Source organism: Propithecus coquereli, unplaced genomic scaffold (genome assembly GCF_000956105.1).
Source record: "Propithecus coquereli isolate 6110/MARCELLA unplaced genomic scaffold, Pcoq_1.0 Scaffold111, whole genome shotgun sequence".
Taxonomy (NCBI): Eukaryota; Metazoa; Chordata; class Mammalia; order Primates; family Indriidae; genus Propithecus; species Propithecus coquereli.
Window position 1 is genome coordinate 5,026,024 of NW_012135081.1, and position 24,007 is coordinate 5,050,030.

The 24,007-nt window shown below is 52.8% G+C and overlaps 1 protein-coding gene across 1 annotated transcript; it reads right to left on the reverse strand.

Annotated features, from left to right (window-relative positions):
- Window positions 1-2,543: 2,543 nt before the first annotated feature.
- On the reverse strand, window positions 2,544-23,806 carry ITGA5 (integrin, alpha 5 (fibronectin receptor, alpha polypeptide)). The gene is made up of 30 exons (XM_012652535.1): window positions 23,497-23,806; window positions 16,965-17,095; window positions 15,637-15,749; window positions 15,385-15,505; window positions 15,154-15,215; window positions 15,017-15,062; window positions 14,625-14,750; window positions 14,374-14,418; window positions 14,188-14,231; window positions 11,697-11,753; window positions 11,472-11,524; window positions 10,962-11,170; window positions 10,489-10,680; window positions 10,231-10,276; window positions 9,949-10,050; window positions 9,701-9,756; window positions 9,419-9,573; window positions 9,010-9,147; window positions 8,808-8,875; window positions 8,317-8,467; window positions 8,138-8,230; window positions 7,893-7,972; window positions 7,706-7,786; window positions 7,492-7,597; window positions 6,951-7,103; window positions 5,950-6,033; window positions 5,726-5,839; window positions 5,023-5,124; window positions 4,316-4,438; window positions 2,544-3,662 (listed from the first exon to the last, which is right to left on the reverse strand). Exons 1-30 carry the CDS (start codon window positions 23,721-23,723, stop codon window positions 3,579-3,581), a joined length of 3,162 nt encoding a protein of 1,053 aa, XP_012507989.1. The 5' UTR covers window positions 23,724-23,806; the 3' UTR covers window positions 2,544-3,578.
- Between the last annotated feature and the right edge of the window lie 201 nt (window positions 23,807-24,007).

Genomic DNA, 24,007 nt, shown 5'->3' on the forward strand with positions numbered 1-24,007 from the left:
CGAAGTCTGGCCTTGGGGGAGGTTATGAAGTCTCTGGGTCCATCGGAGGATGTCCTCTTGCTCTGGATCTGCCCTGCCACCATACTGTTCAACCCCAGTATGACAAAACCTGCTTCTCTGTAGATCCTGCCTCTCCTTTCCTCTGTCTACTTTTCTTCTCCTGGGTGGACTCCTTGACTAAACAAGGGTCATTTCGGGCACAGTTGATTGGTTATAGAGGCCCCTTTGCCCTCTGCCATTGTCCACCCTCCCACACTGCCCCCAGGGACTCTGGACAAGGGAGGTCTCAGAAGAGGGTTGCTTAGCTTACCAAGGGGAGGCAGCTGGTTAGAGGGTGGGGTGACCTTGCAAGCAGCTGTGTGTGTGGGGGGGAAGGTGTGTGGGGTGAATTCATTATTGATGAGCCCTGCACCCCAGGCTACTAATGAGCCCAGGCCGGCTGCCCTAATTGATGTCAAGAAACTTGAGACCCCCAGATCAGCTTCCCGCCTGCCAGCTGCCTCTCCTGAGCCCCTCCCCCTCCTTGCACCCCCAGCTGCTCTGTTCACTTCCTAGGGCCTCCTTCCCTCCTCCTTTCCGTATCCACCAACACAGACAAGGATAGGGCTCAATGCCACTGTCATGAGAATGTAAAAAGAAAAAAAAAAAAAGGATAAAGCTCAGGCCTTCTGGTCCCCCACCCTCATGTTCTCTGGACTACTCAAGTCTCAAGGTGGGACTTGCTCTCGAGGGTTGGGAGGTTTGGGAGAGGAAACTTAGACCAGAGTCTGAGAATTACAGCTCAGGGGAAGAGAGGCTTGTACCACATTACATCTGTGGCATTTCTGAGCCCAAGGAATTCTTTCCTTGCATTGCACATCCTTGGCAGAGACCTTGTCATGCTCTCAAAACCATACGCCCTACACGGAGACACGCCCACGACACCAGCCCAGTGCTCAGAGCCCACTTCCCCTCATTTACAAACCCTCACAATAATGGAAGAAATTTCAGGTCTGGCCCCTGGAGTTTGGCTGCTGCCACCCCCATCCCTCTCCCAAGAGGGGGAACTCCTCTCGGTGTATCAGAAATATGGGCTTTCCTTCCTTTAGAATTTCTGGTGTCTTGTTATGCCATGGCTGCCATCCTTAGAAATACTGGCTGGTTCTTCGCCTCATTGTGTCTCTGCCTCCCCATTAGTCCCTCTTCACTTAGATTCTGCGAAGACATTCCTGAGGTATAGAATTCTAGGAAGTCACAGATTGGAAGGTGGCCCAGGCTTGGTCCCCAGGAGGGATAGATATTTTGAGGTGATGCAGGTACTACTAGGCAGTTAATAAGACTAGACCTGGCCGGGCGCGGTGGCTCACGCCTGTAATCCTAGCTCTCTGGGAGGCCGAGGCGGGCGGACTATTTGAACTCAGGAGTTCGAAACCAGTCTGAGCAAGAGCGAGACCCCGCCTCTACTAAAAATAGAAAGAAATTAATCAGACAACTAAAAATATATAGAAAAAATTAGCCGGGCATGGTGGCACATGCCTGTAGTCCCAGCTACTCGGGAGGCTGAGGCAGAAGGATAGCTTGAGCCCAGGAGTTAGAGGTTGCTGTGAGCTAGGATGACACCACGGCACTCTAGCCCGGGCAACACAGTGAGACTCTGTCTCAAAAAAAAAAAAGACTAGACCTGGTGACTGGGGAAGAGGGTGAGGTGGACCTCACACCCTGCCGTCCCCAAATTCCCATAAATTTGTGGCTATGCTGCCCTCTGGTGGCTGAATTCTGGTCTAGCCTGATGTGGACCTCTGGACCTCTGCCTCCAACAACTCCATTCTTCTCCCCCTCTTGGGGCACGTTAGGGCCCTGAGGTGTTTGCATGATTTCTCTTCAAAGACCTGAACCCTACAGGCATGTTGGTTAAGAATGAGGGCTTTCACAGACAGACAAGCTGAGCTTGATTCTGCTCTGCCACTCACCGTGTGACCTTGGGCAAGTTATATGACCTTTCTGGGCCTCAGTTTCTCTTTGTGTGAATGCGGTTAATAGTACCTACTTCACAGGATTGATATAAATTAAATGAGATAATTATGCAAAATATTTAACAGCTCCCCCCCACTCCCACCAGCACACAATAGCAATTTAAACAATACAAAAACCTAACTGGCTTTCTTCCAATTTAGTTCCATGGCTTTTTCCTCTCAACTCATTTCATTATTCTGATTTGGGGAAGCCCAGGGGAATTTCTGAACCATCCTCCTCCACCTTCAACTTGGACCTCCTCCTTTGTATTCTTCTCTAATTTTCAAACCCAAAGAAAAAGGATTCCTTTCTTTCCTCCCTCATTGGGAACCAGATCTGGCAGGGGCTGAGTGAGGTGCAGAGGAGTCAAGCCCTCCTTTCTTCCCTTCCACCATCACCTAAGGGAAGGGGACTCCGAAACTAGCTTCACAGTTCTCAGGGGTCACACTCCTGGCTCCCAGTGGAAAGAAGCTGTGAGAGAAACAGGCATCTTTTTTCCACCAAGCCGTCTAGTTCCAGGATGGGTTTGGAAAGAGTTAGGAGCTCACGGATTCTAATTCCAGTAAGTGGGGGCACTGGGTGAGGTTTATTGCACTTGCAACAGAGTTTAAATAAGTCCTGGGTGTCTGGAGCCAAGGTGAGGGAAGGGTTGGGCAGAGAGAAGAGGGGCAGCATCAGTGCAGCTGGAAGGCAGAACCCAAATTCTGTAGGCCCAGGATTGGGCTCCCTTTTCTCGGGGGGACTGGGAGGGCCTGCGTCTGGCCAGGCTGAGGTTCCAGATCTGTTGCCATCATGGCCCTCTCAGGATCCTGGGCAATTCCTGACTTCTCCCAAGTCAAGGGTGGGTTGGGCCTCCAGGACCAGTCTAGAGCAGGCCCAAATGTAGTCCTGGATCTGCCTGGATTAGGTTACCAATGTCTGAGTCTGGGTTCCAGATCAACCCCAGGCCCCAGGCTGGATCTGGCCCCATTTGAGTTCTGATTCTCCCTGGGAGAATGGGAGCTGGGTCCTGGGCCAGCATCGATACTTGTTTGGGATCTATCCTGAGCTGGTCTTGGGGCACCATCCATAGTTAGTGTTCCTTGTTGGCCCACCAGGGCGGGGGCTGTCCACAGCTGCCAGGTCTCATCCCCCAAGTTCCAGGTTCTTAGCTGGAGGCTTCCTTTGGATTTCTGGCAAGGCTGAGGACAGATTTTTGCAGGCTGGAGCTGAATAGGAAGTCCTTGTGGCATGTCTGGCCCAAGAACTGGGAATGGATTCCCCAGTTATGGTTCCAAGTTGTTTCCAAGAAACTCTCTCCAAAACACAAAGGCTACAGGGAGGCTGGGGCCTCTGTCCCTGGATCTGAGTTCCCCCATCCATGAAGAGGGCATGTGTAAACAAGGGTCCTTCACAGTGCATGGGGGGAGGAATCTCCTGGCTTCTTGCCCCCGTGGCTCTGGCCCTTCAAGTATGTCTCTGGGCTGGGGAGAGGAACTTCTCCCTGGCCCTCAGCACCTTCAGGAAGTGCCCAGTCCCCTTACTTTCAGTAGACTGAGGGTGGGGGAACTGGGTCTTCTGGATTGGGAGTCTGGGATTGAGAAGACTCAGGCATCAGAGGTGGCTGGAGGCTTGAGCTGAGCTTTTTCCATGGCGGTGCCATATGGCAGAGAGCGTTTGAAGAATCCGAGCTGATGAAGGGCAAAGGAAAGAGAGTTTAGATTCTGGCTCCCATTTCTCCCTAGCTCTTATTCCAAAGGGGAATGAGGAGGATTCTAGTGCCTCCAACCTCTATATTCAGCAAAAGTGGCCTCTGAGTTCAGGCTAAGAATACCTATACTGGGTCCAAAGGGCCCAGGAGGGCTAAAATTGGGTGTGGTTTTGTATGAGAGTATCTTTTACCAGTGCCTTAAAAATACCCCCAGTGAAGCCAGAAATGGCAAATAGGTTTGAACTCAAGTGCCAAGGCTGATTGCCTAGTAGTGGCTTCCTCTTGAGAAAGATTTTCAGGCCACTTCTAGGATATGATCAATTAGTGATGGCTGCCATGGATTTCTGGAGGAAATGACAGCATGAATGCTATGTATTTGCCATCTCTGGGTTACACTGATTTTGCAAATATAGACAAATTTATCTTGAGTCAAGAGGACTCTTTCTGAGCTAGGGGCTGCAGAATGAAGGAAGGGATCCTATAGGAAAGGTCAGAATGGGATGCACGTAGCCAGGACAGAGGTAGGGGCATATAGCTGGAGAATTGGTTGAGGGGTAGATACTTGGGACTGTGCCAGAACAAGGGCAGAGCCTGATGAGAGGGTGGCCAAGTCATAGGCGGGATGTGGCTGACCTTGTAGAGGATGTAGATGAGTAGACCCAGGAGCAAGAGGCCAAAGAGGATGGCTAGGATAATGATCCACAGTGGGACACCATGGCTGCCTTCTGCCTTGGTCCACTGCATGGCTGTGGCCACCTGGTGAGCAAGGTGGGTGAGATTACTGAGAACCCAGAAATTCTTCCTACCCTACACTTAGCCCCCACTTGTCATTGGATCTAGACCCACTTCCCTCCTCTTATTTTGAGCTAACAACATTCTGAACTTAAAAATTTAAGTTCCTAAAATATCCAATATTGTCTCTTATTTTTGGGCCTTCACATCTGCTACTCCCTCCCCCCAGAATATTCTTTTCCTGAATGGTTAGACTCGTTAGATCCTATTTATTCTTCAAGTCTCAGCTTGAACATCACTTCTTCCAGAAAGCCTTTCCTGACCCAGCATGACTGGGTTCAGGTATTCCTATAATATGTCTTCATAAATATCATGGCACTTGTCACACTATGTTGTTATTGCCCACTAGACTGTGAACTCCAAGAACAAAGATATCATGTTGATCTTGCTTACTACTATATCCCTGACACCTGCACAGTGCCTGACATAGTAGATGCTCAATAAATAGTTGTTACAATAACAAGGTCGACTCCCACCCATATCCCAGTCCTAGTTCCAGCACTCTGAGCCCTGTCTTCCTTGGCCCAGACCTCTGGCCCTGGACTCACCTGAAGTTTCTTTTTGGGCAGCTGCCGAGGCAGGATTCTGTAGGGCATCTTCAGGGCTTCATACACAGCTTCACACTGCAGGCTAAATGGTTGGTGCTCCCTCTGTGGGTGAGGGAAAGTTGGTCAGGGTAGCCCCTTTTGGGATCTAGAGCATATAGCATTCTTCATGGTCTGGCTCAGGTTGTTATCTTTCCCTAGTTTGGACTCATCCCCTCTTGAGTCTCTCTTGATGTATTATATGAGATAATAAATGTGTAATTGAATACTCATAACTACATAATGTATAATTAGATTATTATATGTTTAATAGAAAACTTTTTTTTGAATGATTAATGTGGGTTAACATCCAGGGCAATTCCTGGCCCATAGTGTGCTCAATAAATGACTGCTCTTTACTATTCCTGCAAATGCTTGCCTCTGTGGATTCATTTTCCATCTCACTGTCTTTCTATCATTCTTTGCACACTGATCTGCCTTCAGCCCTCCCCCCTTCAGTGAATGGGCCAGGAAAGAGAAGCTGTTGCTCCCAGTGTGGCCCCTAGGTGGCGCTAAGGACACACACCCTGGTCTAGACAAGGGTGAGGGAGGGGAGCTGGAGTGCCTGGGTCTCATTCACCAAAGGGGAAGTGGCTAGGGCAGTGGAGAATAGGGAAAGTGAGTCTAGGTAGGCCCAGGGGTCAGGGCTGAGGTAAGGCTCCCTCACCTGCAGAAAGGTCTTGGCCCAGACTCGGAAATGTAGTTGGAGACTTAGGCTCTCTTGTCGGTGCAGTGGCCCCAGCTCACAGCGCAGCCTGAAACACTCTGCCTCTGGGCATTTCTGGGAAGAAAGCGGAGACTGGAACCTAGACTCCTGCCCTTTTGGTGGCTCTGACAACCCAAACAGGTACTCGACGCTTGGGCCCAGACCGCATTCCCAGGATGACTTACCAGGATCTGAGGTCCTGAGGAGGAAGGGCTCTGGCCCGGAACTTCCCGTCTTTGAAGGTGATGCAGGGAACCCTCAGGATCCAACTATAAGAGGGAGGAGACTGCTGCCATTTCTATCTCATTACAGCATCCTAGTTGGCCTGCACCTGGGTTGCAATGCAGCTTCAAACTATTCTTTTATCTACCTCTTTATCGATCCAGCCAACTGTCCACCCACTTCTTACATGCAAGTAACTGAGCTCAGTAGTAAAATATAGACATGAATAAAACTTGGTTCTTGGAGTTTACATGGAAGAGATATGTAAATAAATAATTAGGTCCTTGTTTCTGCCTTGGGGCCTTTGCACTGGCTCTTCCCTCCGTTTGGAATGCTCTTCCCCGAGTGTTCACAGGTAGCTTCACGCTTGTCTCTCAGGTCTCAGTTGAGCTGTTACCTCTTCAAGAGGATTTCCCTGATGACTCAGTGTCCAGTCTCCCCACAGCATATTAACACTGCACTTTCATCACTTTGCAATACCTGTTAATTTTTCTCTCTCTCTTTTTACTTCTTATTGTCTATCACCCTCCAGTAGAGTGTAAGCTTCCAGAACGTGGGGACTTAAGTCAATTTTGTTTGGTGCAGTATTTCCTGAGCCTAACAGTGTTCAGTACAGGCACTCATTTAATTAAATGTTAATGAGTAAATGAACTATAAAACAGGTATTGGGGCCCAGAAGAACCAGTCTGAAGAAGGCTCCCCAGAGGAGGTGGCACAGAGCTGGGCTCTAGAGGTATGCCAGGAAATGAAGGAAGGATATTTCAGGCAGAAAGACAGAAATGCAGTGGATAAAGGTCTTCCCTCCCAGGGCTCTAAGGTGTCAGTGGGCTTTCTGACCCTCTTCCAGTGGCCTCAGTCCTAGGCACATCCTCTTTGCCTCTTCCAGGTCCCCAGCGACCTTCCCCAACCCCTCATCCTTGGTCCTCTGGGCCTGCTCCCCTCTGCCAGCATCCAGGCCCCTCACCTCCAGGCCCTGTGGGTTGAGGGAGTGACTGGCAGTGCAGTTGCTGAGTCCTGTAACCCTGGTCATATAGAGGAGCTGCTGACCTTCCAGAGCCTGGGGACAGCTGAGCTCCAGCACGCCCCGGCTAATGGAGCTAGGGCCCCGGTTGATGAGCTGAGGAGAGATGAACACAATTATCAGGAGAAGCAAGGGGATGCTTCTGCCCCACCAAGATCCTAGATCACCATGGCCCCACTGCACCCTGCTGCGGGGCTCCTATCTCAGAAGTGAAGGAGGTAACCAATGGGTAGAGATGAAATCCCCTCTAATCAATACCGATGAGGGCACTTCCTTTCTAAGTCACTCAACTCTCTCCTCTGGCTGTTTCTCCCAAGACCCTGCCCATGCCTTTGACTATCACTCACTCCTTCCTCCTCTTCTTCCTCTCAGTCCCTCGCTCTGGTCCTAGCCACCTGTCACTCATACTAGCTCCTACTGTCCCATCATTCATTCCTGCCCTGCCCCTCCACTCCCTCTAGCCTGGACTCCTATCCCTCCTCACCTCATAGACGTGGTGGACAGCAGGGCCCACATCCCCCTCCTCCTGAGGCTGGTCTTGGAGATGCCAGTCACTCACCGGGAAGAGCACTGCCTCAGGCTTGGAGACACTAAGGAGGAGGGTGGTTTAGAGGAGCGTGGAAGGGATCTCATATACATCCTTCCCTAGAAGTCTGTCTCCCCTCCCAGTAAAGGCCCCATTCTGCTCTGGCACTGACCCGTTAAGGGAGACCTGGGCCTGGGCCTCCACGGAGAGCTGGAAGTAAACCATGTCGCTTTGCGAGTTGTTGAGATTCTTGCTGTGGGATGGAGGCAAGACTGAGGTGGTGCTGGAGCCCAGCCAGCAGAGCTGTGCCCAGCCCTGCCTCCCGGCTCAGCCCCAGCCTGGCCACACCCACTGCCCACCTGAGGATCTGGAAGTCAAACTGGATGGTTTTCTTAGTGTCCTGGAGATGAGGGACTGTGAACCGAAGGCCACCCCAGAGCTGGGGGACAGGGAGGGAGGAAAAAGGGGCTGTTAGATTGAGTGTTTCCCTCATTCCCATCCCGGCCCTCCTTCCCCATCCCTCAGCCATACTCTCGGCTGGCTGCTCACTGCCCGCAGGTCCTCTCTCCCTCCAGCCCCCTCCCCTCCGACATCCCAAACTTACACTGGCTCCTGCCTTCATAGGGTTGCCCAGGTCACACACTAGCAGGCGGCTCTGGTTCACAGCAAAGTAGTCACAGCTCAGGCTGGAGAAGTTCTGGAGGTGGGGTGGGTGCAGGTCAGGTTTTGGTGCCCTCTCTGGAGGGGTGTTCCCCCAACCCCCACTCAAGAGTTCCCTCTTACCCCTGGGTGTCTGACGAGTCCTGAGTACTCAGCCTCTGGAGGGGCCGTGACCCGAAGCTCAGCCTCATAAGCACCGCCCTCACCCACATTCTGGGCGTGGAAAGTTAGGTTCAGGGAGTTCTTGTCACCCAGGTACACATGGTTCTGATCCCTGGAGAGGGCACACAGGGTAAGGGGCACTAGGGAATTCATCCTCAAACCAGGACAATGGGCCATAATAACAATAATAATATAGTAATAATAGACACCATTTACTGAGTTCCAACTCTGTGGCAGGCAGTAGGCTAGATGCTTTATGTACATTAGTGCATTTAATCCTTCCAAAAAGTCAGAGAAATAAATGCTATTATTCCTACTAAACAGATGAAGAAGTTGAAGCTCAGAAGAGTTCAGTAACTTCCCAAGGTCACACAGTTAATATGTCCCTCCTCTACTTTTCCAGATGCCAGGTGCATCTGGAACTGCCTGGCTTAATGTCAGACCCCACTTACCCAAACACTTCCAGCTGTAGGTCAGGCACACAGATGTTGTCTTCTCCACAGTCCAGCAAGATCTGAGCCTGGGGAGCAGGGCAGCCTTGAGACGGGGAGTTTAGCCCCGTGCCTGGGCTGTAGGTTCTTCTTTCTCCAGGGTCCTACCTTCAGGTGTCCAGGCCCCTGTCCTCCCAGCCCCTTCTCCCTCCCCCGTCCTCACCTTGTCCTCTATCCGGCTCTTGCTCTGGTAATGTAGCACTGGCCGGAGGCCATGGCTGTCCACAGGGGCTTGGGGGTCCAAGGAGAAGTTGAGAGCAATGTGAATTGGGGAGAGTTTGTCTCGGAATTCTGACTCATTCTGGGGCCAGGGGAGAGATTTCAGAGTTAGGAGACTCTGGGGACTTGATGGCCCTGCCCCTTAGCTGATTACATCTCCCTTTGTCCACTTAGGGTCTAATATTGCTGCAGAGGCCTTGGCGGCCTGGTTCTCAGCCCCTTCGACTGAAGGGCCCCCTTTCTCAGCCACCCCAGGAGACCCAAGCCCTTTGCTGTAATCTCCCCATCTCTTGCCCTAAATTCTATGTGGCCCCCCTCCCTGACCAGTCCACACCCCGCCCTCAGGGCCATACCCTAAGGTAGATCTTCATCTCTCTGCATTCCTCCCGAGCCCCATTCTGGATGAGCAGGGTCTGGGTCAGGGATGCCTGTCTGGAGGCCAGGAACAGCGCCCGCCGTACCCCTCCCTTCTGCTTCTGCCAGTCCAACTGAAGTTCCACCGTGAAGCCTGCAGCCAAGGACATATAAGGAGAATCTGCCTATTTTCATCTATTCAGAGAGAAGACAGGTGTGCAGGTCCCCAGTCCCTTCATTCCCTGTCCCGGTGCCAGACAGATCCAGGCAGTCTCCCTCACCAATAGAGTCAGGGACGTGTTTTCCAGAAGCATTGAGGCAGAAGCTGAGGTTGATGCTGGAGAAAGACCAAGAATAAAGCTGGTGAAGCCAACAGGAACAGGTATCCTATCCTCTACCTAGGATCCTCCCGGACTAGGACACCCCCATTCCCCCTTCCTAAGGCGGACCTAGTACCCCTGCCCACCCCCAGGCACAGACTGAGGTATCCCAGGCTCAGATCTCTGCCATCTCCTAGGCCCCAGCTCACCAGGCCACAGGGTTCCCCTCCAAGCTGCAGCTGCGCTCCTCTGGGTTGAACATGGCGGGGAAGATAGTGAGGGAGGCACTGGCAGACACAATGGGGCGACCCCTGCCAAGAGTGGGTGTGGTGTAAAGAGGATGAAGACTGTAACATGTGCACGGGAACCTGATGCCCAAGCCCCAGGGTGCCAGTGTCCCCTGCACCGACTTTCCCAACCTCAGCCCTACTGAGAGACTCCCAGTTCTCAGCTGTCTCAGGCTGCCCCCCTCAACCCCTTGGAGTTCGTACCTGTACACCACAGCCTTGTCCACACCAAAGGACCCCACAATCAGATCTGCAAGAAGTCAAAAAACCACCCCTTACAGCAAGCCCCAAATCAGGATCCTTTCTTCCTAATCCCTTCTAGTTTCATTGCTCAAGGAGGCTGACATGAGAAGACAGTGCCGTCTGGTGGCATTTTGCCAGAACTGCACCCAGGAGCTTAGGAAAGGTGCAGAAGAGGGGCCAGGGAATTCTAAGGCAAAAGGGGCCTCTGGCACAGCTTACCAGGGTATCCATTGCCGTCCAGGTCTCGGCCTCCACGAAGGGCAGAGCCAAAGAAGTCTGGGGTGTGGCTGGCTGCCCACAGCGGCCGCAGAACCTGGGAAGGCTTAGAGCCCAGCCCTCCTGGGCCCCCAGGGAATACAAACACTACTCCCTGCTGGGTCTCCCCTCCAAAGGGAGCCCCAATGGCCACATCTGCAAGACACAGAACACAAACCAGTCAGCAGGCCAGGAATCCAGGAGTGCAAATCTCTACCACCAGACCCCAAGACCTAGGATACTACTCTTTCCCATCTGTCAATCCCTGTGTTCTAATCCCTTCAAATCTTAAGACCTAGACATTGCGATCAAAGTCTGTGCCCCTCCCTGGGAAGTCACGGGGGTCTGGGTATCTTAGCTAACAGAGACCCACTCCCAAGCTCCCTCTGATTCAGGCCCCCGACTCGTCCTCAGCTCCCTGAGCCCATGGTGCTTACCATTGTAGCCATCCTGGTCCAGGTCCCCCAGGGGGGTCAAGGAGCTGCCAAATCGGCCAAACTCATCATGGCCAGTGAGGGTAAGGGTGGGCGTGGGTTCTATGCCGGCCAGGTGCTGCAGGTAGATATAGACCCTGCCCACCTCCTGAGGCCGCCCATCAGCTGTCCGCTCCATGAGCAGGGGTGCCCCCACCAGCAAGTCATCCAGCCTGAGGGGGAGGGCAAACTCAGGTGTCCAGATACCCTGTCTTCCCACCCCTCCCCGAATCCTAGTGCTAGGAATCCCAGGCATCCTGGCTCCCAGGCTCCCTCCCACCAAGTCTGAAGACCTGCGATCTCTGATCTTTAGCTCTCAGCTCTCGCCTTGTCCTGGAGCAAGGGACATGCAGCTATGAGTGAGAATCCAGAGGAAAAGCCCTGGAGAAACGCTCCTTGCATTTTCTGTCCCATTCACACTCTTCCCTCCTGGATCCGGGAGGGCGTCATGCTGTGCCCCTTCCCAGTGCTCACCCGTCCCCGTTGATGTCTGTGGCAGCCACGGCATAGCCAAAGTAGGAGGCCATCTGGGGAGGACAAAGGGGCAGCACTGGGTCAGGACAGAGAGGTCAACAAACAGGACCAGCAGGGGCTGCGAAGGGGAGTTCAGAGACTTCAGGGAGGCTGGGAACATGGGTGGGTGTGACTGGGTCAGGGCAGGGGTTTGGTTGGCAGAGGGCCAAGCTGGGCTGTCCTTACCTGTTCCCCTGAGAAGTTGTAGAGGGACCGGATGTCTGAGCCATTAAGGATGGTGACCTGGGGGATGAAGAGGTAGGCCCATTGGTCCTGGACTCCCAGACCACCCTATGGTTGGAGGACTGATGGGTACAGGAAACCCCGGGGCAGGCATCCCTTGGAGACACAGACCTTGTGTCCCTAACTTCCTCCTGAGCTTTCCCTCACATTCCCATCTCTATGCTAGGTAGCTCCCCCGACGCTTCACTGTTTTCCTCTATATCACTTATTGACTACTGACAGATCTCATATTTGTCTGTTTGTCCATCTCTACCACTAGAACGTAGGATCAATGCGGGCAGGAGCCTGAAGTAGCTAGCGCCTGGTGAGCAGGAGGCACGCAGTAATTATGACTGAATGCACACTGGGGCCTCAGAGCCATCATGTTCAAAACCTGAGTCATCCTCATCCTTCAGTCCCCCAAACCACAAACACCCTTGTCTCCCCCTTAGCAACTGGCCCCACCAGGCCCCCAAGTCTCTTGAATCTTTGTTCACTTCGCAACTTTAGCTGCTGTGACTCTGATGTGAGTGCTCTCCCAGGGCTGCTAGACAGCTGCCTCCACAGCATCCCTGCCGCAGGTGCCCCTCTCCTGAAGGCACCCTTCCCCCCACCTGCCGCAGCCAGACTGCTTGAGTGCCCTAGGGTGGATCTAGGACGGTTTCCTCTGGCTTGGAAATCCACAGTGGTTCCCTGGAGGCACTGCCCAAAGTCTCAACTTCTTGGCTGGTACCCAAAGCTCTAAAGGATCTGGCCTTAATCTATCTGTTTTTGCTCAACATTTTCTTTATTCTTCTCATCCTCAATGAGCCCACAAGTCTATTGAATTGGGCTGAAATTTTTTCCTTTTCTTCCATCTCTTTCATGTTCCTGCCTAGGATGCCCTCCTGCCTCATCTCCTCTGATCCTTCATAGAACCTTCTCTGATCTGTCCTCTCCCTAGAAAGGAGGTTGTTACTTCTCCTAAACTGCTGTAACACCTAATCCTCTCCTCTCCTCTCCTTGTCTCGTTCCTTCCTTTCCTTTCCCTTCCCCTCCCTTCCCTTCTTTCTTTTCTTTTCTTTCCTTCTCTTTCTCTCTTTCTTTCAGACAGGGTCTTGTTCCATTGTCCAGGCTGGAGTGCAGTGGCGTGATCATAGCTCACTGCAGCCTTGAACTCCTGGGCTTTGGCGATCCTCTCACCTCAGCCTCCTGAGCAGCTGGGACTACCAGCATGTGCCACTATGCCTGGTTAATTTTTTAATTTTTTGTAGAGATGGTGTCTCGCTATGTTGCCCAGGCTATTCTCAAACTCCTGGCCTCAAGCAATCCTCCCACCTCAGCCTCCCAAAGTGCTGGGATTACAGGCATAAGCCACTGCACCCAGCCCTACTTTTCTGAAATTTATCAAAGTACAGAAAGAATGCTGACTTTGGAATAAAATAGACCTGATTTTAAATCTTTATCCAGCTATTTACTAACTGGGTGATCTTAAGGAACTTACTTGGTTTCTTAGAACCTCAGTTTTCTCATATATAAAATGTGAATGGTAACATCTACCCCATAGACTTGTTGTGAAGAATAGATAGTGCCCGATGCATTGAGGGGCTCCTGAATAGTGGCTCCACCTTAGGTTATAATTGTCTGTGTGTCTTATCTCACATACTTGATTAGAAGCATCTTATGAGATGGAGTATGTCTTATTCATCTTTTCAGCTTTTACCTTGCCTTAATAAATGTTGTTAATTGAATGAACTCCTATGGCCCTCTTACCTGTATCTTTTTTTTTTTTTTTTTTTTGAGACAGAGTCTCACTGTGTTGCCCGGGCTAGAGTGCCGTGGTGTCCTAGCTCACAGCAACCTCAAACTCCTGGGCTCAAGCAATCCTTCTGTCTCAGCCTCCCAAGTAGCTGGGACTACAGGCATGTGCCACCATGCCCGGCTAATTTTTTTTCTATATATTTTTAGTTGTCCGATTAATTTCTTTCTATTTTTTTAGTAGAGACGGGGTCTTGCTCTTGCTCAGGCTGGTCTCGAACTCCTGAGCTCAAACAATCCTCCCGCCTCGGCCTCCCAGAGTGCTAGGATTACAGGCGTGAGCCACTGCACCCAGCTGACCTGTATCTATTTTAAAGCACTTGTCATGGTCTAATAATAACAGCTACCCGTTGTACATTGCCTAACAATTCCCTAAGTATTTTCACATGCATTTTCTCATTTCACCCTTACAAGAGCCTTGAGGACTATTATTATCCCATCATACAGAGAGGAATGAGGCTTAGAGAGGTGAAGCAGGAAGCAGGGCATGAATAAGGTACAGAATGACGCAGCCAGAGTAAGTGCCAAAACTTGGACCCAGTTCTGACGTCAGAGTCTGTGTTCAAATACGCTTTTCAAGCCCTCCCAAACTGCCGTGCATGGCTCTCTGTGTTTAGCCAGGGGAACAGAGGAAGTGAGAGGTCAGGCTGGGTCTTACATAGCCATAGGTGAGGTTCCCTTTGGGTACACCAGCAACAAAGTCTGCAAAAAGAAGAGAAAGTTGTGGGTTAAGGGTGGGGAAAGGGAAGCAGACAGGAATGATGAGTGTCCAAGTTCATGGGCCCTCAGGTCCTGGGTCTCTGTCTGCCTCCCTTCCTTGGCACCAGCCTGGGGACACACTCACCTTCTGTGTCATCGCCACTGAATTCACCCACAGCCACAGAGTATCCTGGGGGAAAAGGTGAATAGATGTTACTGTGCCTGCTTTGGGGACCCCTCTGTCCTGGCCTATCTCCCAATCCCTTCCCTGCATTGCCTGGGCCTTCACAGTCATCATGCACATGACAAGTATGGCAGGGGGTTGGGGATGCCTGAGTGGGAGAGGGGAGGCAAGGGGGTGAGTGGGTGTAGGAGCCCCTCTCCTTGCCTGCTTACCTAGGTAGCTGTCATCGTAGATGGAACTGGCCTGGCGAGTCTGCAGCTGCCCCGGAACCAGGTTGATCAGGTACTCGGGGTAATAGGATTCTGCAATCTGCTCCTGAGTGGCGGACAGGATCTGGCCTGGGGAAGAGGATGAAGAGGAGATGGATGGAGGGTGAGGTGGAAGAGGGGGCTCTGGGGGCTGACTGGGTATGATTTTAGAAGTCTGGTTGAAGGAAGGGAAGCATGTGAAGGGGGGTAGAACAGGATATGTAAGTCTCGAGAAAGGAATAGGAGAATTGGAAGAAGGGCAAGAAGGCAGAGGAGAAAAGTATTGATGATTCCAGGCTGGGAGTAGGGATGGGAGGCTGTGTGCCAGAGAACTAAAGGACGGCAGAAGGACTTACCTTGCCAGAAATAGCTCCCTGGCCCACCTAGGACCACACGGCCAGTCTGTGGATAAAAGGAGGGGAGTCCAACATCTGGTCCTGATCCCTCTGTGTCCACCACCCACGGCCCCTTCCCTCACTGATCACTGTCTCACCTTGGTGAACTCGGCACTGAAGCCTCCTTGGCAGTAACCCTGTCCTGCTGCCCAGCTGAAATCTGTAAGGGGAAGGAGGTGAGAGAGGGAACCAGAGAAAGGGCCTCCCTGGACCAGACAGTGAGCATAAAGGCTAATGGCCCATGGGTGGCTTGGAGAGTCAACCCTGAGTACGTGAGGCACTCACATGGAGAGGGCAGATGTGGAGTACAGGCCCCCTGTTGCCCCTACCTGAACGGCAAGGTGCATATTCCAGAATTCGGGTGAAGTTATCTGTGGAGAGGTAGCAGGTGCCCACGGGGTCGCTCAGCGGCTCCTTCTCTGTGCGCCAGCTGTATAATGGAGCACATGCCTGGGAGGGCCCGGGAGGAGGGGCTTCAGGTTTAGTCCAATACGGCCCCTCTTCCCTCCCTCCAGGCCTGGCCTTACCTAACCACCACCCATCCCCTAGCCACCACGCCACTGAGTCTGCTGCTTCCTCACCAAGATGGAGGAGCCATGGGCTCGAACTGTCGCCCCAAACCACTGCAAGGACTTGTACTCCACAGGCTCCTCTCCCTCTGAGCTGGCCAGTGAGGACTCCAGGAACCGAGAGCCTTGGGGAAATGAGAAGGGGGAGTCTTGCTGGGCCATGGACACTTGAGCTCTAGACGAAACCCTCACTCTCAGCCTGGGGATGCCCACAAAACACTTCCAAGCCCTGAGCCCCCATGACTCACTGGGAGAGGAGAGCGGGGATTCTGCTTTGTGTAGCCTGACTCACCGCTCCGTACACACGCGCGTGCACACGCACACAGAACCTGGGCTTTCTGGAGTTGCCCACCCTGGTTTCCTTGCTTTCGCATCCAGCTGAGACAAGGATGTCCGCAGCCGGGTGGGGGCAGGAGGGTGATGGGGAAGAGCCACTATTTCCCAAGAGGGTAACCCTTTGGCTGTACTTCTTTGTACCTGGGCTGTGTCTCTAACAGCATCTCGTTCCATCTCCTTTCTTGGCCTTTCTCTCCCTGCGTCTTTTCCCAAGCCCTCTATATGACAGCCTTTCTTATTCCTCTCTCATCTTCCAGGCTTTTAAAAAATCAGTCTGTTTCACGATCCTTACCCCTCTCTACCTTTTTATGCTCTCCTCCTTTTGTCCTCTCACCCGAGTCTTTATCTCGGGAGACAGACTGCCCAGCTCGGATCCTTGCTCCACCATTTACTAGCTGTGTGACCTTGGACAAGTTTCTTAACCTCTGTTTCCTCGCTTATAAAATGGGGATAATAATACCTTGTACAGTTGTTGAAAGGATTAAGTGGGCTAATATATGTCAAGTGCTCACAACACTTAAAGTGCCTATCCCAGAGCAAGTGCTCTTTAAGTGATAGCTGTCGGTCTCTCCCCCATCCGTGTCTGCCTCTACTCCAGACGTTGAGCTCCTTGAGGGCAGTGGCTTAATCATCTTTCAATCCCTGCAGCACCAGCACGGCGCCTGCCACGCACGATCACTTAGTCAGTACTTAGTTAAAGGAACTGAATAGTCTGCTACTCTCCCTGTCTTTGTCTGTGTTATGGCCCTGGCCTCCCTGAGTTGTGGGTGATTCAGGGGAAATGAGAGCCACATGTTTCTGAATCACACCCGCCCTCCTTGGGCTGGGCTGGACTGGGAACGTGGAGTGAGTGCCATGGAGAGCCACAGTGCGAAGCTGGCGCTGGGAGGGCACTTGGCCACCGTACAGGGCAGACTCCACCCCTTGCTCCAGGCCCCACCCAGGCCCGCCCCCAAGCTGCAGTCCCACCTCCCCCAGTCCCTCCCTGAATTTCATCGGCCTACCTTTGCTGTCAAATTCGATGGGGGTGCACTGTGTGGGGCTTGTGCCCCAGGGACAGAGGTAGACAGCACCACCCTGCAGCACTCCTGGCTGGCTGGTGTTAGCCTTGGGCGCTCCCACCAGCACGCTGACCCTGTGGAGGGGAAAGGAGTTCAGGGTGGCTCCTAGCTCTTCATCAGTCTCTGGAGGCAGGAAGGACCCAGGCCACTAGGCTAGGGCTGGCTAAGGGTGGGGTAGATGCCCCCTGGATTGTATTTATATCTCAGAAGATGCCACAGATGCCAGAGGCACAGGCTGGAGTCAGGCGGTCCCCATGTGCCGCTGTCACTAACATAACCCTCCCCTCCTCCCACCACTCTCTCTTCTCTCTTACCTTCCCCTGTTACTAAAGAGAGGAGGAACCAGAGTCAGTTCCTGGAAGGGGAAGAGGGCCTGAGAGCCTGGACCCCAGCTTCTCCATCTCCTCTATGTACCTGCCAAGATTAGATGTGCAGCCCCTGGAACTTCAGGGTCCTTTGGAGTCTCAGGGTCCTCTCACCTAGCCCATACCCTCCTGTTCAAGCTAAATCCCTTCCCTGGGCCAAGACCCAGGCATCCGGCTGCCCAGCTGCTCAGCCTTGGGGCGTGTAGGAGGAAAATGTGAGTCTTGGAAATCAGGCAGCAGAGGTGGAGAGAGAAGCTGGAGGACGGTGAAAACAGATCGTTCCCCTGAGCCTGGGCCTGTCCTCACCCTAGGCCCTGGCCTGGACCTCCCACTTCTGGCTGGGTCTCTGTCTCAGCCCTTGAGTCCCTTTCCCATATACCATCCCCAGCAGACTGAATTCAGAGCCTGATCTACTGGGGTCCTAGTTCAGGACACAGTGCCGCAGTTCCCCCTGAGATGAGGAGAAGGTTGCCTCTTTGGGGGTCCTCTGTAATGAGACTGTCATAGCTAAGGGCCTGGACAATCTTCCTGCCTTCAGCTCTGCCTCTCCCACCCCTGGGTTCCTTGCCTCCCAGGTTCCCTCCACACAGCTCTTGGCTCTCTCAGCTTTCCCCTCCAGGGTATCCCGCCAGGACTGCATCTAGCGGCCTGGGCAATTCGACCTGGCCCCTGGGCCAATGTCCCTGCCAGTTTTGGCCTCTGCTCTCCTGCTCTCCTCCTGTGGCACTGCTTCTCTGTCCCTCTGTCCCTATGACTGCTTGTTCACTTGGTTTTGTTTTTTGGGTGTTCTCTCTCTCTCTCTCGCTCTTTATCTCAGATCTTAGGTTTCTCTATCTCTGTTGGTTTCTGCCCCCTTTCAGCTTTCAACCCTCCCAATACCTACCCCTTCCCTGATACATGAACACCTTCCTCAGCCTTTCTTTCTTTCTTTTTTGTTTTTGGAGATAGGGTCTCACTTTGTTGCCCAGGCATGAGGGTAGTGGCGTGATGATAGTGCACTGCAACCAGCAACTCCAGGGCTCAAGCGATCCTCCTGCCTCAGCCTCTTGAGTAGCTGAGACTACAGGCACATGCCGCCATGCCTGGCTAATTTTTCTATTTTTTGTAGAGACAGGGTTTTCTATGTTGCTCAGGTTGGTCTTGAACTCCTGACCTCAAGCGATCTTCCCACTTTGGCCTCCCAAAGTGCTAGGATTACAAGTGTGAGCCACCGTGCCTGGCCACCTCAGCATTTCTTATTAGGAAAGAAGGCCCAAATGGGGGATTATGGTATAGGTCACAACAGCTGGCAATGTCTTCCAAGAAGACCAGGTATATTGAGTTGGGGAGGAGTAGGGATCAGGAGGAATAGGGGATGGAAACAACAGAGAGAGCAGGACCAAGGGGAATGAAGTAGGGAAGGAGGAAGGATCTATGAGTGCCAGAAGATGGGAACGAAGGAAAGAGAAGCCAGGGTCCAGAGGAATAGGAGGGGGAGGCAGAAGAGGGAGGGTTCCTGAAGTTATGGGAGATGGGGAGGGGAGGTGCCAGTCTCGGTTACCCTGGGGACAGGAAATGTTTACTGCCTGTGGCTTCCTGTCTGTTTCCAATCTCTCACTTCTCCATTTGTCTCCCACCCCACATTCCCCATCCCCCTGCCAGGCCCCACCCTCCTCACTTAGGCATTACATCCAGTTGAGGGGTGAGGTTGGTGATGGTAAGAGGTTGCTTTGCCCCAGGGCTGGTATACCACTATCTTAGCAGGAGCAGTGCCCAGAGAACTTGGTTGCTGCCTTCAGGCTCCAGAAAGCAGAACGGGCCACCAAACTGAACTAGGCCAGAGAAGCTATGGTACAGGAAGCAGTGAAAGGAGCACTGGACCAGGAGCCAGGATTTCTGGTTCGGGTGTTAACTCAGTGTGGACTTGAGCAAGGCCCTTTCCCTCTTTCTCTGGGTGAAAAGGTTATCTCAAAGTCTCCTGGCCTCCTCAGCACAGGGCTGAGGCCAAGGGGCCCTGTTCCCACTCCCAATTTCTCTAATGCCCTGCTCTTGGAGAGGAGCTGAGCCTGAAACTCCTAGGATGGCCTGAGGAAGTAGCTTGGAGTCTAGCAGGGTTGGAAGGTGAGAGAGGGCTTACAAAGCTTATAAACCCACAGGCCCATGGGCCACGGGCACATCCATTCTAGCACATCCATTCTGTGAAAGTTTAGGCTACCTATAACGCAGGCAAGTGACACAGACACAGACCTGTTCCCCCGCCTGCCCCCCAACTACACATGGCTTATACCTGAAGATTCAGCAGGCCTTCAATTCCAGCAGCCCCAGATTAATCTAATAAACACTGCTCGCCCTACATGCCAAGTGAGGTGCCTGGTGTCAGGGATGGCGTGTAAGCTAGTTTGTCCTTATCCTCCCACTCCTAGATCTTGCTTCCTAAATCCTGCAGCAGTTGGGCCCTCTCAAGGGTCCAAGAAGGTAACAATGGAGGGTCCTTGGGCTTTTTTCAATATTTCAGAAAGCCAAACAGAAATCATGCATTTATCAGATAAGGTGGGCCAGGCTAATTTATACCTAAAGTGTATTTGCTTTTGGCTGGAATTATATCAACTCATGTGGGGAACCTGGTTATCTCAGGCTGGTCAGAAACTCTGACTGACAGCTATAGATGTTTTTGGTTAATAAAAAATGAGAAAAGGAATTAATTATTCTTTACTAAATGGCAGGTAAGCTCTTCTAAAATAGAGTCCATGGGAAGAAATAATTGCTATAATTTATTTCGAAGCCTCAGAACCCTGACATTCAAGAGTTGGTCCTTGGAGACAGACTCCTACAGCTGGAAGGCACCCTAGAGAGCATCCACTGGTTTTAAGACTTTATTGTAGATGCCTCGGGTGCCACATGGAATAAGGGGAAAAGTTCAAAAATGCTTATCTAGTCCCATGTCCTTATTTTACAGATGGGAAAGTAAGTCCCAGAGAAGTTAAGTAACATGTCCAAGGTCACTCAGAATCCTTCCCAGCATAAGAGCCAGAAGCCAGGAATCCTGATTCCTAGGCCAGCATTCTGATCTACCCCATTGTCAATTTATCCCCTCCTTTCCTCTCCACTATCTCCCCCGCCAGGCTTCTGATTAACCAAGTCCCTGTTCAATACTCAGTTACTGTTTGACTCCCTTGGCCTGACAAGGTCGGGGGTGGAGAGCAGCGAGTGATCAGGGCCCAGCCTTTGCAGGACAGGCCAGAGGAGGACACCTGGTTGTGGGTCCTCCAGTGTGTTTGCAAGGGATATACCTGCTTGGCTGAGGAGGAAGAGCTGCCTCCACTACGGCAGCTGCAGAAGGGAATAAGGAGCTGAGCTGAGGCTGGTCCACCTTTCAAGCTTTCAAGTGTCCTGGGCCAATCACTTCCCCTCTTCAAGCTTTGGATTCTCTGCTCATAAAATGATGGGTTTCCTTTGAATGATCCCTAAACTAACTTTTAGTTCTAAATTTCTATGACTCCTGAAGCCCCAGTTTTTATATATCTATAAACGGGGCAATAACACTTCCTCTGCTAAACACAAGGATTTCTGTAGCAATCCAATGAAAAAATCGACAAGAAAGTGCTACAGACATGTGAGAGACTGTTGTTACTATCACTATTAAAAGCAAGTACTAAAAGCAAGAAATGGGGCTACACTTAAACAAAGAACTAGGTGGTCGCCAGGGAGGAGAGACCCAGAAACAGAAACAGTTACCCCATAAAAACCACACACCTCCCATGTATTGATCACCCTCTGTGGATCAAGTGCCTTTTATGTATATTTTCTCCTTCAGTCCTCAGAACATCCCTATAAGTTAGGTGTCTGATACTCATAGGAAGACCAGGCTCCAAGCATGTAAGCACCTCGCCCCAGGTCACAGGAAGAACTAGTGAGCAGTGGGGCCGGCACCTAGCTCTGCGTGACTTAAACCTTTGCTCTTTCCTACCATGTAACCTCTTTGGTGCTCGTCCTGTCCTTTGATGCTGCTTTGGTGTTCTCTAAGAGAGGTGATGCAGAAAAGAACAGGAGCACTGGGGCCTTCCCTCTCTGATAATAGCCCTAGGTGAGGGGCTGTTCATTCCATGTTGGGGGGAGGGGGTTGAAGGCCTAGCTGTGGTGGAAGGGAGGTCATTGGGGAGGCAGAATGTTTGGAGTACTATTCTAAGAGGGTATTGTAAAAAGAAAACGAGAGGGGAGGAATGCAAGCTGGACACCTGGGTTCTCTTGGGAGGGGAGATGAGCAGAAGGGGAGGGGAAGGAATGAGAAAGCTGGGTCCTGTTTTAGAAGAGGGCTTTAGGCACTGTAGGATCAGGCCAGGGGCCAGACAGACACTAGGGGACCAGGAGTAAGCCCAGATGTTTTAGAGGAGTGCTTTAAAAGGGAAATAACACTCTTGTTTAGGGGAGGGGGGAGTAAGGGGAAGGTTAACTTCTAGACAACTAGATATCTTGATCTGGGGGAGAAGACCCCATCCCCTCCCTCCCTCTCTCCTCTCTATTCCATTAGGGTTATGGTAAGAAGTTTGAGGGGGCCTGGGGGAGACCAGGCCTGGCGGCAGCTCCAGTCCAAGGTGATGCAATGGGGTTTGGGCAAAAGGCCAGGGGGGTGGGGTGGGGGGTGGGTGGGGACCTTGAATAGCCCAGAACCAACAGCTGGGGCCTAACCATCTTTCTTTTTCCCATTCCCAAGTCCTCTAGACAAAGGAGAAATCTGCCCCTCTGCATTAGCTAGATTAACCCTTTTTCTCCAAAAATTAAACAAATGGGGTAGAGATCAGTTAACTGTATCATGTGTAAAAACAGGTCACTTCTGACAGAGTTCCTACCAAACCCTGAGATACCGGGTTAGATATTGGGTTTGATATTGGGTGGGGGCGGGTAGGGTGGTGGTGGTGAGCAGAGGGAAGCTCGGAGCTCAGAGATGTAGGAGAAGAGGCTTACTCCAGTCACTGTGGAGGATCAGGAATCTGGCATCTTGGGGTCCCTGTCCCAGTCCAGGAGCAGTCACTTTCCTCTCTTACTTCCCAATTTCCCCCTCCACCCATTTAAACGGACACCCTTCTTCTAATATTTCGGCTCTAACTCCGGTTTCCTCAAGCCTGTGAGCACCCCATTTTCTAGGCACTCAGGATCTGGGTCCGCTTGTCACTCTGCTAAGTTGGGAATAAGGATCCTCCTTGGAGACTTCCAGGATTCCTAGTCCTTCGTTCTGACGCTTTTGGGCCCAGCAAGCCAGCGTCTCCCCAGCTTCCCACCCCGGCCGTAGAAGTCATGGTCTCAGTTTGGCTCCAGCCGACAAGCTACAGGAAATCAGCTTTTCTCTTCCTCCCAAGAGCTAGGGGAAGAGGGAAACCGCCCACCCCCCTTCACGCGCTCACACACACCCCTCCCGACACAACCGAGCACCCGCCCTTGGCTGAGCCTGCCCCCAGCCCCTGCGCCCCCTGTGCCAGGGTCCCAGCGCTCTCCCCAATTTCTCGGATCCCCTCGCCTGAACACAGATTGGGGGTGGAGGGAGGAGTGGGAGACAGAGGAGAAAGGGGAGGGAGCCGCCGTCCCCTTCCCCAGTTTGAGTTGAAGGGGGAGGGGAGGACGAGGCTGGCCCCCGTCTAACCTTCCAACCCCCTCAGTCTCTGACTCTGCTCTTACTACACATAGCTCATTCTGCACCGACCCGTTCTCTCTCCGCACAATGGCCCCCGTGGGTCCCGAGCAGTGTCCCCAAAAGCTCTTCCCGGCCTCCGCGGCCCCTCTCCGCCCCCAACCTTCTCAGGTCCCAGCAGCCCACAGACCTCAGCCAGAGACCCTCAGCTCTCCGTTCACTCGCTCTCCTCTTCTCCCTTGGCCCTGAGACCCCTGCCTGGACTTCTCCAGCTTTCAGCTTCAAGTCTTCTCCCGACCCGACACATGTCTCCCCATTGATCTCTCCAAGCTCCAGGCCCCCCTCCATTCTCACCACGGTCCCCTAGCTACTCCAGCGCAGGCCCCCAACTCCAGCCCTAGTCCTTCCAAACTCCACCCTCAAACTCCAGCCCTGGTCCCCTCCAGACTCCAGCCGCGTCTCCAGGAGGACCCCCACCCCCATCCTGTCGCCAACCCTTCTCACTCACCCGTCTGTTAGAGGCCGGTAAAACTCCACCGCGAAGCCGAAGAAGGAGCCTGGGGGCCCAGAGAGCACTGCTGGGGCCTCCGTGTCTAAGTTGAAGCCCCCGACCCTGGGTGGCGGCGGCAACAGCAGCAGCAGCAGCAGCAGCGGCGGCGGCAGCGGGGGTCGGCGCCGGGGGCCCCAGCGCAGCTGCACGGCGTGGAGAGGGGACCCTGGCGTCCGGCTCCCCATAGCGCCTGCTCTTCCCTGTCCTGGGGCCACCGACCCGGAGCCGCTTCCTAAACCTCCCAGAGGCGAATGACTCAACGCGGGGAGGAGTTTGCCAAACTCCCGGCTGAGCCCTCCCCCCGCCCGCCGAGGGGGCTGGCGGGGGGGCATTCCTGGGTCCCGGACCGCTGAGCCCGCGCCCCCCACCCCGAAGGGGCGTGGGGGGGCCGCACCTCTCCACCCCCGTTTCCCCAGCCCCAGCTGGAGACCGGTTGTCTGGACTGGGTCAGACTGGGCGGGTTTGGGCT